The sequence below is a fragment of the Oratosquilla oratoria genome, chromosome 22 (assembly GCF_046742065.1).
Source record: "Oratosquilla oratoria isolate Oo_2021 chromosome 22, ASM4674206v1, whole genome shotgun sequence".
Classification (NCBI taxonomy): domain Eukaryota; kingdom Metazoa; phylum Arthropoda; class Malacostraca; order Stomatopoda; family Squillidae; genus Oratosquilla; species Oratosquilla oratoria.
The window spans coordinates 9,892,689-9,907,411 of NC_134798.1; the positions used below are offsets into that span (position 1 = coordinate 9,892,689).

General features: G+C 41.3%; 1 protein-coding gene across 5 annotated transcripts in view; it reads left to right on the forward strand.

Moving 5' to 3' along the window:
* LOC143037426 (E3 ubiquitin-protein ligase RNF123-like) overlaps positions 1-14,247 on the forward strand; it is an 87,946-nt gene extending 73,699 nt beyond the window's left edge. For all 5 annotated transcript variants that reach the window (XM_076205610.1, XM_076205609.1, XM_076205608.1 and 2 more), the window contains 4 exons: positions 3,564-3,723; positions 5,054-5,347; positions 6,189-6,375; positions 12,841-14,247. In XM_076205610.1, the coding sequence (XP_076061725.1) occupies positions 3,564-3,723; positions 5,054-5,347; positions 6,189-6,375; positions 12,841-12,982 (783 nt within the window). In that variant the 3' untranslated portion in view covers positions 12,983-14,247. The remainder of the gene's footprint in view (positions 1-3,563; positions 3,724-5,053; positions 5,348-6,188; positions 6,376-12,840) is intronic.
* The last annotated feature ends 476 nt before the right edge of the window (positions 14,248-14,723 follow it).

The window sequence follows — 14,723 nt, forward strand, 5'->3', positions numbered from 1 at the left end:
TTTTTCACACATGGAGAGCTGATGACCAGCAACTGCTGTCCTCTCCCTACCACTTTTAGCCAGTGAAATAGCAATCATCCCACATTGATAAAGCTCAGACAATAGCCCATTGTTTCTTCCCAAAGAGATCTGTTGCCAGCCACTGTAGGGCTGCAGGTTTTCCAGTAAGTGAAACTTGAGGCAATAGTTGACATATATCAAAGGCCCTTTCCTCCTTATAAGGGAGGTGGCTGAATTCTACCACTCCCATCCAAAAGCCATTTCTTGTCCCTGTCACGGTGTGGCGATGGAGGAGGGAAGATTTTAAGATGAGAATGGCAAAAAGCACGCCTCTCGTTAAGAGTCGATTTATAATCCCCAAACCCCTGTCCACTCGTGTCCAGGTTCTTTAAAAGAGAGGTAAGTTTTTACAATTTATTTACAACAAGAAGTAAATCAAATAAACAAACCCCAACCTTATACACATCTGACTTAAAACGATCACTGTATGAAATATCACACTTTTTGGTCATAACATTAAGATTACAGTAGTATTAAAAATTAAAAATTAAAAATGAAATTCACGTGAGATATAACCCGAATAGAATTGATTGAATTCAAAACTATGCAAAAACTGTTATTAACACAAAGGTACAATTTACATCACTTAATGAAAAAAATGAAACTAGAATAGGACTCATATGGGTAAGAAAAGGACAAGCCAGAAAGACCCTCCTACATTCTAATTTCCCCAAAATGTGACCGAAGGAAAAATTATAAAACCCCGTAATAATAATGGCGCTTAAGTAAGATGAACCAAAAGTCTAATCGACAAGTTCAACTCAAAACCTATCCCAAAAATAGGAAACAAAGTAGGTCGCCCACGAGAGATTTATAAGACAAAGCCTAAAAATTGACACGTCTAAAAATTTAATCTAACCCAAAAAGGGAAAGGAAAATTCCAACAGGGTTAATAAAAAGGAACACTGGCAAAAGCCTACCGACACACCAGGTCCACAATTGATATCTCCAAAAGGGGATCCTACACCTCACACACAAAATAAATACTTACGGTACTACCACGGACGACACTGCGCTTGTGGCAGGGTCAGAGGAGGGATTGAGGAAGCTGGTGGCAGAGTTTGGGAGAGTATGTGATAGAAGAAAGCTAAAGATAAATGTGGGTAAAAGTAAGGTGATGAGATGTACAAGGGGTGAAAGTGGCAGTAGACTGGAAGTGAACATTAAGGGAGAGCGACTGGAGGAAGTGGATAGTTTTAGATACTTGGGTGCAAGTGTAGCAGGAAAAGGTGGAGTGAAGGTGGAGGTAGAATGTAGATTGAGAGAAGCGAGTAAATGCCTTGGTGGATTAAAGAGTGTAATGAGGAATAGACATTTAGGAATAGATGCGAAGAGGAGACTGTATGAAAGAGTGATTGTGCCAACAGCACTGTATGGGGCAGAATCGTGGAACATAAGTGAAGAAGAGAGTAGGAGTTTGAATGTGTTTGAGATGTGGTGTCTGAGAAGTATGGTGGGGGTTACTAGGCTGGATAGAGTGAGAAATGAGGAGGTGAGGAGGAGAACAGGGGTGAAAAAGGAGCTGGGAGATAGGGTTGATGAAAGAATATTAGGATGGTTTGGACACATGGAAAGAATGAGTGAAGAAAGACTAGTAAACGAGGTATGGAAGGCAGATGTGGAGGGAGTGAAAATGAAGGGCGGTCCTAGGAGGAGATGGATGGATGGGGTGAAGGGGTCTTTGGGGCAGAGGGGAAATGTCTGTTGAGGAAGGAAGGGAGAGGACGGAAGACAGAGGTGAGTGGAGAATGGTTGTATATGGATGATGTTGTGATTGCATGAGGAGGAATGGGCGGGGGGATGGGGGGTGAGGTAGTATGTGTAAGTAAATTTTGACGCAGCCCAAAGGGATTTCTCCCCGTCCTCTCCTTATATGCAAGGGGGGACGGAGAGGGGGGGTCGCCGATTAAATGAAGCGGCCTTGCTGTGGATGTGCTGTGTCTTGTGACACTGCTTCTGACCCAGGGTGGTGGGCAAGGTGCAGGGATGACCCGTCATCCAGGAGGTGCTCAGATGAGAGGGAGGGTGGGAGGGGTGTGGAGTGTATTTAGGGATGAAATGGGTGGGAGTGTTTTTATGGCTTTCCCTTTTTGGCTACCTCCCTTGAAAGGGGAAAAAAGCCTTGATATATGTATGTATGTATGTACTACCTAGGTGCCTTGCACACCTTAGGTGACAGGGGGGAAATGTCTCCCTCAAGGAGACGAGAGCGATCTGCCTCATTGCAGAGAAGACGAAAAAAAAAAAACTAGAAGCAAAGGGGGTTCCTACTTTTAAAGGCGCCATGACCTGAGGTGGTCATGACTGCCATTAAAGACAGAGAGGAATATTTTCCATATTTTGCTTAGATACAGCATAGAAAGATACGGCCTAGAACCCTAATCCCATATAAGCTTTTCAAAGGAACCTACACAAAACATATATGCAAATCCATACATACAAAATAAATCTTAATTCTAACATAATAAAAATGTATATAATATACAATTGTATGGCAACATCAACGACATATCTGACCCAAACCAGTCAGTCGGGAGATTGAATGTTGCCATATGATGGTAAAATTAAGATTACAAAAATTCAAGGTGTCCAGGATTGTGCGACACAGCGCACGTCTGGACACAGAAATACAACATAAATACAAAAAGGAATGCACAAATGACCAGTTAAAAGTAATCTGGTCACACACAGAAGGAAAGAACATTCCACATTAAAAATATAGAAAAACAAAACACAACCTGGCAATGTGCCCCGACGCTAATGGCTACGGCCCGTCTTGACCCAAGGTAATTAGCCAAGACCTGACCTGCTCTGACCCTGGCTGGGTCAACTTGGCCAGGTGTGTGAGGGGGGGGGTGAAAGTACGTGCACCACACCATGAAAGAAATCACGTGATACTTTGGAATACGTGACATCCCTTCCATTTTAGTCTTCAGATAAATGGTCACCCTTGTCCTATGCCAATGTTTGGGTGAGAAGCAATCCAGCAAGACACAGCACCTTCATAACAGGGTGGAACAACCACAGCTGGTTTACCTCCACTGCTCCATCACATGGTGACCCTCCCCACACATCTACCCAAAAAATTACAGAGCAGACCCCCCCCCCCCCATCATTATCATCCATTAATTGATGTGTATAGTTTGTTGAACATGTTGCATCCTTGGAAAAACTGCCATTTGTGACAGAACATATCTTCATGCATATTTATGATTTGCACGCAGTGTCTGCATATAGGATATGTATTTTAATTGTTTGTTAAGAGAACTGCCATGTGAGGACAGAGCCTTTATTAGTATGATGTTTCACTTGCTAAAGCTTTATCAAGTACATGATGTACATGATAAAGCTCTAAGAAGTGAAATGTTGTACAAATAAAGGCTCAATCCTTATGTGGTGTTTCTTTTGATAGATTCATTGGCAACTACCAATTGCATACACATCTTATTTGTCATTGAACATTAGCATTAAACAAGTATTTATGTGTATTTTTTCTGAAACAGCTGTTGTGGCAAATGCTTAATCGTGTTAGTGGCTGGTCAGGGTGCTTCAGTCATGTAGTTAGTCTGGAAATTCCTGGTCTGGAGTCTATCCACCATTATCCTATCCTGACAGCAGTGACTGGACTTTTGACTTCACTCATCAAGCAGGATTTAAAGCAGTGTAAGTAGCAATGCAAAGTTCTTCATGAGTAATTTTATCTATCAGTGATGCATTATTATCTCCAATTCAGGTCATTAACTTGGTATATCCATATATTCTGACCCAGGGGAGCTAAGATGATAAGGAGTAAAGGGTAATGGATGGGAATGGAATGGGTAGGAGTGGATAAGTGCCTTTTGACTTGGCTACCTACCTTATATTTTCATATAAGGTAGGTAGTTGTGTCTTGCTACATTGCTTCTGACCCAGGGCAGTGTGGAAGATACAAGGATGATCCATCATCCAGGGGGAGCCAAGAAAAGAGGGAAGGAAGGGTGGTGAATGGGAGTGGAGTATGTGGGGGTGAAATGGGTGGAAGTGGATTTATACCTTTGACTTTGGCTACCTCCCTTGTAAAGGGGGAAAAGCCATTGGTATATGTATGTACCTACCATAGAAGGGGGACGAAGCCCTTGGTATATAGATATAGATAGTATATCCATGATGATTAAGAAATGTGGAAATGAGGCAAAGATGGAGATGGAAAGAGATGTGATCTAAGCGTACTGAGATGATTTGAACATACAGAAAGGCTGAATGAGGAATAACTAGCTGAAAGAGGGTGGGAAGTAGAAGTGGATAGTAGATGGAGTTTACTTGATAGGAAAAACAAGAATGTGGTAAATGGATTGGGTGAAGGGAGACATGAGTAGTGTGGTAGGAGACAGATGATTTCATCCATAAATTAAATACTAAGATGTTAAGGAATGCTGAGATGCTAAGATGGGAAGAGCAATGAATGGGATTTGGATGGTTGGGATGAGTGTATAATTTGACTTTGACACACGCGCACAAACAAACACACACATAAACAATGTTCAGGGCCCTTCATCCATGAGATTCATGGGAGGGACAGTAAGATAGGTGTGGTGTGGGTGTTTGGTTTGATTTGGCCACCCCTGTTATAAGGTGGAAAAGCCTGTCGATATATGTATGAGTATGTATACCATTGTTGGAAAAGAGAGGGATGGTATCAGTGTCAGGTGTTTTGCATATCTTTATGGTTATCTTTGTATTTTCTGAAGCTTTTGCCCTGAAAGTAGTTTTGGAGAAGTCCTTGATGATGATGTTGCTCTGCTGTTTTGGTGGTATGATTTTTCTTTCCTCTCCCAACTGCTTCATGGGTAGGGTTTCAATAAGATTTTAAGCTTAAAGTAAGAACTCTACTTTGTGAAATCAGCTATTATGAAATTGTTTTGAATTTCGGGGTCCACTGATATGACTGCATGCATTCATATAAAACACAGGTGAAGCTTGTATGGGAAGTACATTAATGATCATTCTTTTTCAGGTGATAGTAAACATGTTGCTACCAGAACATTGCTAAATGAATCCAGCTTTGAGTTAACGTCAGTCTACCAGCTCTTGGGTGGCCAGGATGCTGTAAAAGGAGACCCCTCCTCACCATTTTCCTCCTCTTCCTCCTCTTCCTCCTCCTCCTCCTCCTCTTCTTCCTCCTCCTCTTCCTCATCCTCGTCCTCATCTTCCACTTCATTTTCCACACACCCCTCCAATTCCAGCAGTACGCCATCCTCATCCAACTCATCCAATTCAACATCAGGAACAAGATTTTCACTTCAGCAGTGTAAGTTCAATGCATATTACCCAGTATATTATAGTATTGTATTCTGTGCTTTTGTGCAAGATATATTTTCATTCAATATTCAGATATAACAATAGTAATTTGCTGCCTTGAATTTGATTAAGTGGAAAAAGTGCAGTCCCACAGTGGCTGGCAACAGTCTTCAGGCCCTCCTACAGATCTTTCTGAGAAGAGACTATGAACTGTTGTCTGTACTGTATTATAGGGGGGGGAAAACCCTTGGTATATAGATAGATAGATAAGGACTGGTCCTTTGTAACTGGGTGTAAAAAATACAGTTGAAATTGAAAAGAAAAAAAGGGCACATTCCCTCTCTTAAGCTAGAGGAACATTTGTTGAGCAAGGAGGGGTGTGGAAAATGTACGAGTGAACAGAGAATGGTTATAAATTGATAAAGATAGGACACAGCTCATGAATTATTACATCTCTTCTCTTAAGTGAATTATGGTCCTGATCAGAGGTTGTTGCTGGTTTTCTGGAGGCTGTGGGTCTTCTGCAAAAGAGACCAGAGGCAACAGATTTATTATTTCAAGTGAATGAAGAGGGCGTCACTATATAAAGAAATGGTGTGGGTAAATAGGCTTAAGCTGTTGGGACTTGCTATGGAACCATTGTTGCTACATTAACCTGAGAAGTGTGGTGGGGGACAGGGATGATCCTTCATTCATATTTTTGTTAGGATGGAAGGGTATGTATAAGTATTGTTTAGGGTGTGTGAGTAGTTTGACTCAACCCTCCTTGCAAGGGTAAAAAGGCTTTTGGTGCATATATATCATGCTTTCCATGCCCAGTTAAAATGAACATTTACTTATATTTTGTATAGACCCAGGTCATGTGTCAGAAGAGGAGATTCAGTTGGTAGAAGAGGTGGTAAGACACTTGGAACAAAGCTATGTAAAAACCAAACAAGAGTCCAGCATTGCTGAAGAGGATGATGACTCCCTCTGCACCATCTGCTATGCCAAAGCTGCCACCACCCTTTTTATTCCTTGTGGGCATACCTCATGCAGGTAAGAACCTTTACTTCACTCATCTTGGGAATGGTAACATTGTAAATCAGAGGCAGTCTATTTTTTCTGATCATTCTATGCTTTTTCTCTTTTTCTTTATCCTTATAGCTTTTCTTTCTGTCTGTCTCTCTCCCTCCCTTCCTTCCTCCCTCCCTCCTTCCATCTCTTCCATTTTCACTCTCACTCTTCTCTTTCTCTCTTTTTTCTTGTTTTCTTTCTCTTTGTTTTCTGTTTCTCTCTCTCTCACTCTCTCTCTCTCTCTCTCTCTCTCTCTCTCTCTCTCTCTCTCTCTCTCTCTCTCTCTGTCTCCTCTCTCTCTCTGTCTCCTCTCTCTCTCTGTCTCCTCTCTCTCTCTGTCTCCTCTCTCTCTCTCTCTGTCTCCTCTCTCTCTCTCTCTCTGTCTCCTCTCTCTCTCTCTCTTCTCTCTCTCTCTATATATATATATATATATATATATATATATATATATTGTCTCTTTCTCTCTCTCTCTTCTCTCTCTCTCTCTTCTCTCTCCTCCCCTCTTGCCTCTTGTCTCCTCATATCTCCTCTCTCCTTTCATCTCCTCTCTCCTCTCTCTCATCACTATGAGATTGCTTGCTACCAAGCAAGCATCACATTATGATTTTTTATTGTAGTTGATATTAAGGGGAGCATGGTGACCTCATGACATCTGGAGGTGAGAAGCTTGATGACAGTTAAAGTGTGATGGTGGTAAGGGCATACAATCTTGACTCTAAGTTCCAACAAAGGCATTCATGCTCATCCAAGAGTGAAAATATTTCATAGTTGTTACTTGACTTGTAATTAGCGTGGGTATCTTGTGTGAAAGACATTTTGACGCAGCCTAAAAGGATTTCTCCCCATCTTCTCTTTTTCTGCATGAGGGGGCAGAGAGGAGGGTTGTTGAGTAAATGAAGTAGCCTTGCTGTGGGTGTTCTCTGTCTTGCTGCATTGCTTCTGACCACATTGGGCAAGAGACAGGGATGACTTCTCATCCAGGAGGAGCCAAGAAAAGGGGGAGGGAGGGGTGGTGAATGTGTGTGGAGTGGGTGGGGATGAAATGGGCAGGAGTGGAATTATGCCTTTTGACTTTGAGTACCTCCTTTATAAGGAAGTGGATAGTTTTAGATACTTGGGTGCAAATGTGGCAGGAAAAGGTGGAGTGAAGGTGGAGGTAGAATGTAGATTGAGAGAAGCAAGTAAATGCCTTGGTGGATTGAAGAGTGTAATGAGGAATAGACATTTGGGAATGGGTGCTAAGAGGAGACTGTATGAAGGAGTGATTGTGCCAACAGCACTGTATGGAGCAGAAACATGGAACATAAAAGAGGAAGAGAGGAGTTTGAATGTGCTTGAGATGAGGTGTCTGAGAAGTATGATGGGGGTTACTAAATATTGTGAGCTGCTTCGGGCCTATTTTTACGAGCACTAAGAATTTGCAGCTCACAATATTTAGATACAGAAATATCAACCATAAGAAAACAACTTACAAGATTAGGATACCCGGATTGGTTTTTACAAAAAGCCCTTAGCAAGGCTAAAATAAGTTTCCACAAATCTACTCCCCACTCTACTAACAAACACAAATGGGATAATAAATGTATAAAATTACCCTATAATGATTCCATAAATGAAATGTCCCAATCATTACCTAAAGAAAACATCAATGTCATCTTCAATTATCCTAATACACTGTTTAGGAAAATAGTTAATGTACACCGTAGACCATCAAGTGACATTAACCCAGGTGTATATAAGTTGCCGTGCTTAGATTGTGATTATGTCTATTGGGGACAAACTGGAAGAGATTTGGCAACCAGAATTAAAGAACATAAAAATTCTGTTAGATATGGTCAATTAAATTCCGCGGTATTTCAGCATATTGCCAATAAAGATCACCGCATGAATTGGGAAGATGCTGAAATAATCTATAGATCAACATGTAGCTTCAAAAGGAAAATAATTGAGTCTTCCCTAATCAAATTTTTACCTAATTTTAATATATCAAATGGCCAGTGGTCACCTGACTGCATCACTACCTCAGCAGTCAGCCATGTGCTACCTCATGTACTCCAAGGTCACAAAACCCCACGCGACCTGCGGAGCATCGGTCACGTAACCTGAGCTTGTTCCTTTTCTCACCTCACATTTTTGTATATAAGCATATGCCTTCCACTATGTATTCATTCTGCTGAAGAGGGTCACAGTTAGTGATCGAAATATACAGAACGTTCGACATTAGTGTCTTCTTTTCTCCGACTGTGGCATAAAAAGCTTATATATATATATATATATATATATATATATATATATATATATATATATATATATATATATATATATATATATATACATACATACATATACCAAGGCTTTTTCCCCCTTCCAAGGGAGGTAGCCAAAAAGGGAAAGGCATAAAAACACTCCCACCCATTTCATCCCTAAATACACTCCACACCCCTCCCACCCTTCCTCTCATCTGAGCACCCTGCCCACCGCCCTGGGTCAGAAGCAGTGTCGCAAGACACAGTACATCCACAGCAAGGCCGCTTCATTTAATCGGCGACCCCCCCTCTCCGTCCCCCTTTGTATATAAGGCGAGGACGGGGAGAAATCCCTTCGGGCTGCATCAAAATTTACTCACACATACTACCCCACCCCCCACCCCCCCGCCCATTCCTCCTCATGCAGTCACAACATCATCCATATACAACCATTCTCCACTCACCTCTGTCTTCCGTCCTCTCCCTTCCTTCCTCAACAGACATTCCCCTCTTCCCCAAAGCCCCCTTCACCCCATCCATCCACCTCATCCTAGGACGTCCCCTCATGTTCACTCCCTCCACATCTGCCTTCCATACCTCTTTTACTAGTCTTTCTTCACTCATTCTTTCCATGTGTCCAAACCATCCTAATATTCTTTCATCAACCCTATCTCCCAAATCCTTTTTCACCCCTGTTCTCCTCCTCACCTCCTCATTTCTCACTCTATCCAGCCTAGTAACCCCCACCATACTTCTCAGACACCTCATCTCAAACACATTTAAACTCCTTCTCTCTTCTTTTCTTATGTTCCACGTTTCTGCCCCATACAGTGCTGTTGGCACAATCACTCCTTCATACAGTCTCCTCTTCGCATCCATTCCCAAATGTCTATTCCTCATTACACTCTTTAAACCACCAAGGCATTTACTCGCTTCTCTCAATCTACATTCTACCTCCACCTTCACTCCACCTTTTCCTGCTACACTTGCACCCAAGTATCTAAAACTATCCACTTCCTCCAGTCGCTCTCCCTTAATGTTCACTTCCAGTCTACTGCCACTTTCACCCCTTGTACATCTCATCACCTTACTTTTACCCACATTTATCTTTAGCTTTCTTCTATCACATACTCTCCCAAACTCTGCCACCAGCTTCCTCAATCCCTCCTCTGACCCTGCCACAAGCGCAGTGTCGTCCGCAAACAACAGCTGGCTCACCTCCCACTTTTCTCCATTTTCTTTAACCATCTCCAATCCCTGACTCACTACCCTAGCATTCACCTCTCGCACCACCCCATCCATGTATAAGTTGAACAGCCAGGGCGACATAACGCATCCTTGACAAAGTCCCACCTTTACTTCAAACCACTCACTCTCTCCATTTCCAATCCTGACACATGATCTACTACTATCATAAAAACTCTTAACAGCTCCCAAAAGCTTTCCTCCTATCCCATAAATCTGCATAACCTCCCACAGTGCCTTTCTGTCTACCCTATCATAAGCCTTTTCCAGATCCATAAAATCCCAAAAAACATCCTTCCCCTTTCCTATAGCTTTCTCACATATCTGTCTTACCACAAAGATCTGATCTACACAACCTCTACCTGTCCTAAATCCACACTGTTCCTCACCAATTACTCCTTCTGTTCCTCTCCTAATCCTCTCAATTAAGATCCTCCCATAAGCCTTCCCTACTACACTCAACAGGCTAATCCCTCTGAAACTACTACATTCACACTTGTCCCCTTTTCCCTTGTAAAGAGGAACTATACAGGCACTACTCCAGTCCTCCGGTACTCTACCCTCTCTCCAGCAAACATTAAATAACCTCACCAACCAGTCCACCATCACTGAACCTCCCTTTTTCAGACATTCTGCATGACATCCATCCAGACCAGGTGCCTTACCTGCTTTCATTATCTTTACAACTGCCTTCACCTCATCCATCCTTATTTCTCCTCCATTCTCCTCGAAAAGAAGCTGAAGGAGGAGTGGGAAGGAGTAAAGGATAGAGCAGAGATGGGTGTGGAGGAGGAATGGGGATGGTTCAAGGAGGGAGTCTTAAAGTGTGCAAGGATGGTGTGTGGAACAAGAAGGACAGGGGGAAATAGAAGAAAGGGTAGTGAATGGTGGGATGAGGAAACAAAGAAGGTTGTAGAAGAGAAGAAGCGAGCATTCACAGATTGGTTACAAAAGAGGACAGGGGAGTCATATGAGACGTACAAAGAAAAGAAAAGAGAAGTAAAGCAAAAGGTAAAGGAGGCAAAGAGGAGAGCAGATGTGAAATGGGGTAGGAGTATGACAGAAAATTTTGAAAGTAATAAAAAGATGTTTTGGAAAGAAATTAAGAGAGGAAGAGGAGCCGAATCAAGTAGGGAAGAAAAGGTAAAAGGTACAGATGGAGAGTTGATAATGGAAGAGATGGCAGTGAGGGGAAGATGGGCAGAATATTTTAGGGAGTTGCTGAATGTGAAGGAGGATAGGGAAGGAAAGATAGCTGCAGTGGGAAATGCGAAGAAAAAAAAAATATATATATATATATATATATATATATATATATATATATATATATATATATATATATATATATATATATATATATATATATATATATATACTCTGACCCCATTTCACATCTCTCCTTTTTGCCTTCTTTATTCCACACTACAAAGCCCTCTGTGAGGGGCACCATCCTAGCCTCCCAATAGAGGAGGAATGTGTGACGTTAAACCATATCATCATCATCATCTTATACTTTGCTTCTCTTCTCTTTTCTTTGTACCTGTCATATGATTCTCTTGTCCTATTTTGCAACTGGTCTGTGAATACTTGATTTTTCTCTTCTGCAACCTTTGCTTCATCCCACCACTCGCTACCCTTCCTTCTATTTTCTCCTGTCTTCCTTGTTCTACACTATCTTTGCACACCTTGTGACTCCCTCCTTGAAACATCCCCATTCCTCCTCACCTAGTTCTACTATATACTTCACTCCTTCCCTCTTCTCTCAGCTTCTGGTTGTACTTCTCCCTTTCTCATTTAAGCAGTTTACTTAAGCACCTCCCTACCCTCTGTCATTTTCCTCTTTCTCCATATATCCTCCACTCTCAGCTTACCTTCTACCAAAAAATTATCTGATATTTACCCACTCTCTCCCCTAAGAACATGTACATCCAAAACTCTTCCTACTCTTCTGGTTACCATTATATCGTCCATTAAAGCCCTGTCTACCATCCTTCCATCCACCACCCTATCTCATGTGTACTTATGCTTGACTTTCTTCCTAAATGCTGTGTTTGCTATCATCATTTCTCTTTCTAGACACATCTCCACCATCAAATCTCCACTACAACTTCTTCCTGGAACTCCACACTTCCCAACCACTCAGTCTATTGGTTCATCTACCCTAACATTGAGATCTCCCAATACCACTACATTGACATTTCTCTGTAAATCCTCTATGCACTCATTTAAATCTATCCAGAAAGCCTCCCTTTCCTTTACACTCCTCTCACTACCAGGCCCATATACACTTACAAAAGACCCACATCTCTCTTCCGAGTTTGACCTTCATCCACATTAACCTTGAGGAAACCTCCTTCCACTCCACCACACGTTTACCTCTTCTCTTACTAGTATAGCCACCCCTTCTCTCCCTCATCCTCTCTTCACTCCTGACACCCTCCCAACTACACTCCCAAACTGAAACTTGCACCTCCCTTTCAACTTATTTTCACCCAGTGCCAACACATCCATCTGTCTTCTCACAAACATACTACCTATCTGATCCCTTTTACTCTCATCCGTACTATATCCACACAAAAAAAAGAAATGTATATTCAGAGAAGTGGTACATACAGTATTAAGAGTGGGGGTACAGCATAACGGAGGGACAGTTGCAGTATAATAAAGCAGCGGTATTTTTCTATGAATAGGTATTTCTTCTACTACCGACAAAATGATGTGTGGCACTGGTCCATAGGGGTGCCCCATATAGACCCTAAAGTATCAGCTACATGCTACTGAACAATTTTAACCTCACAACAACATGCAGCCAATACCTGAGATGGGGCTGTAATACTCATGTAAAAAAAATTTACTGCACTCAACAGCTTTTCCCTTATTCCATATATCTGCAATACCTCCCACAATGCCTTACACTTTTCATGGGAATTAATATTTGTGTTGATTGTCATTGCAGGGCTTGCATTACTCAGCACTTGATGAATCACATAGACTGCTTCTTCTGCAAGGCAACAATTACTTCGGTAAAAGAACAGCCTTCAGGTAATGTGGTTTATCCCTTAGAAGGACAAGAGAGGTCCCAGAGAAGAAACAAGTAATACTGAACCTGCTTGCCTTTTCGACCAGTAGTGTAATTGGTATCAACAAGGCAAATAGGAATGTATAATCTTTTTGCCCATTTGTATTCCAAGTGTGGACAATGCCTTCCTACATTTTCAATGATGACTTTTTGTAATCAAATTGTACATGAAAGATGAAACATTTGCAATGAGTCTGTAAGGCATTGCATTAGAGGTTTATGTGCAAAACAGCAGAGTAAGGGCTGCATGGACTTCAAGCATCTCAAATAGTGAAGTACTCGACAGGATAGGATCTCAAATGTGTTGACTTTATTCTTTTATGCACAAATTAATGTTGCACATTTGTAGTCAGTGGATATGAACAGGTTGTGTATGTATAGTACAATAGGTTGTGTTTGGGTTTCCACAAGACATACCTTCGTAATGTAATGTGAGAAGAGCTGGTGTGGTGTAGTGTGCACAAGTGAGAAAACCATGTTTGCATCCAAGTGTTGCTTGATGATCTTAATGAAGCACCCATTCTTGATGCTCATCATGTAGAGGCCAAGCTGCTACTTCTGCTGCATTTCTGCACAACAAGGTGAGCCATTTGAATTCAGGCATAGCCCTGCCAGCTGCCTTCGTACTTAGTCACTACTGGTTACTCCATCAGTCAACTGTGTAAGGATATTTATGATATATAGGTACACCATCAATTTTTTGGTCACTGATAGTCCCACACCTCTTTTATCCCGGCATTTGAATGGACATTTGAATTTCCTACACCCTGACAGACAAGGTCATGGGGTCATTACGTGTGGTGCTGTGTGCCTGCCCCATAAATTGAGCATCTAATGGCTACCACAACCAATGATTTTGGGAAATTCTTAGCATACTTTGCTAACATTCATCTCAAATTATAGCTTCTAAGAACACTGTAAGTGTCAGGTATGGTGTTAAGCAAAAACACAAGTCAGTATCGATGGAGAAAGAAGCAGATTGTTAAGAAAATCATGTTTCATTAAAAATATATGAAATAGGAAACAATAGTAAAGGGAAAAGAGGAAAAGGATTCATAGGTTTTATTCAGGGATGACCTGTCATCAGAAAGTCACATAAAGAAAAGAATTATAGGAGAGACTTGGAATTTGCTGAAAAATATAGTGCTATTTCATTATAGGGAAAAGGATACAATGAAGAAAATCATTGAATGTCTGATTTGTCTCAGACTGGTGTGTATATATATATATATGTATATGTATATATATATAGCAGTGGTGTGGTCACCATTCTTAAAGAAAGATGCAAGGAAAATAGAATATAAAGGGCGGCAACCAAGATGAACCCAAATCTAAGCAACAAGACATATCAGGAAAGATTGAAAAAGATAGGACTTCTTGCACTGGGAGAGTGAAAGGAGAGAGAGGCATCATGATAATGATATTTAGATCAGAGAAAGGTACAGAAAAATAAATAGAGAGGATTTGCTGATATGTGATAAAAATCAACAAGAATTCATAATTAAAAAGAAAAGTTGTTTGAAAGGTGTTAGGAAGCAGATGTGTAGACTTACGTAACAAAGTGGATTAAGTTATAATCCAGACCAAAAACATAAACAAATCTAAGGCAAAGTTAGATGAATGTAGGCACAGATAGGACCCCATGAGCACAGCTCCAACCCCATATACTACAACTAGGTAAATATAAAAGTATTCCACCAAACACAACATAAAACACAGCTCCAAAAGTGTTAAACAGAGACATCTGCTATAACCTATCC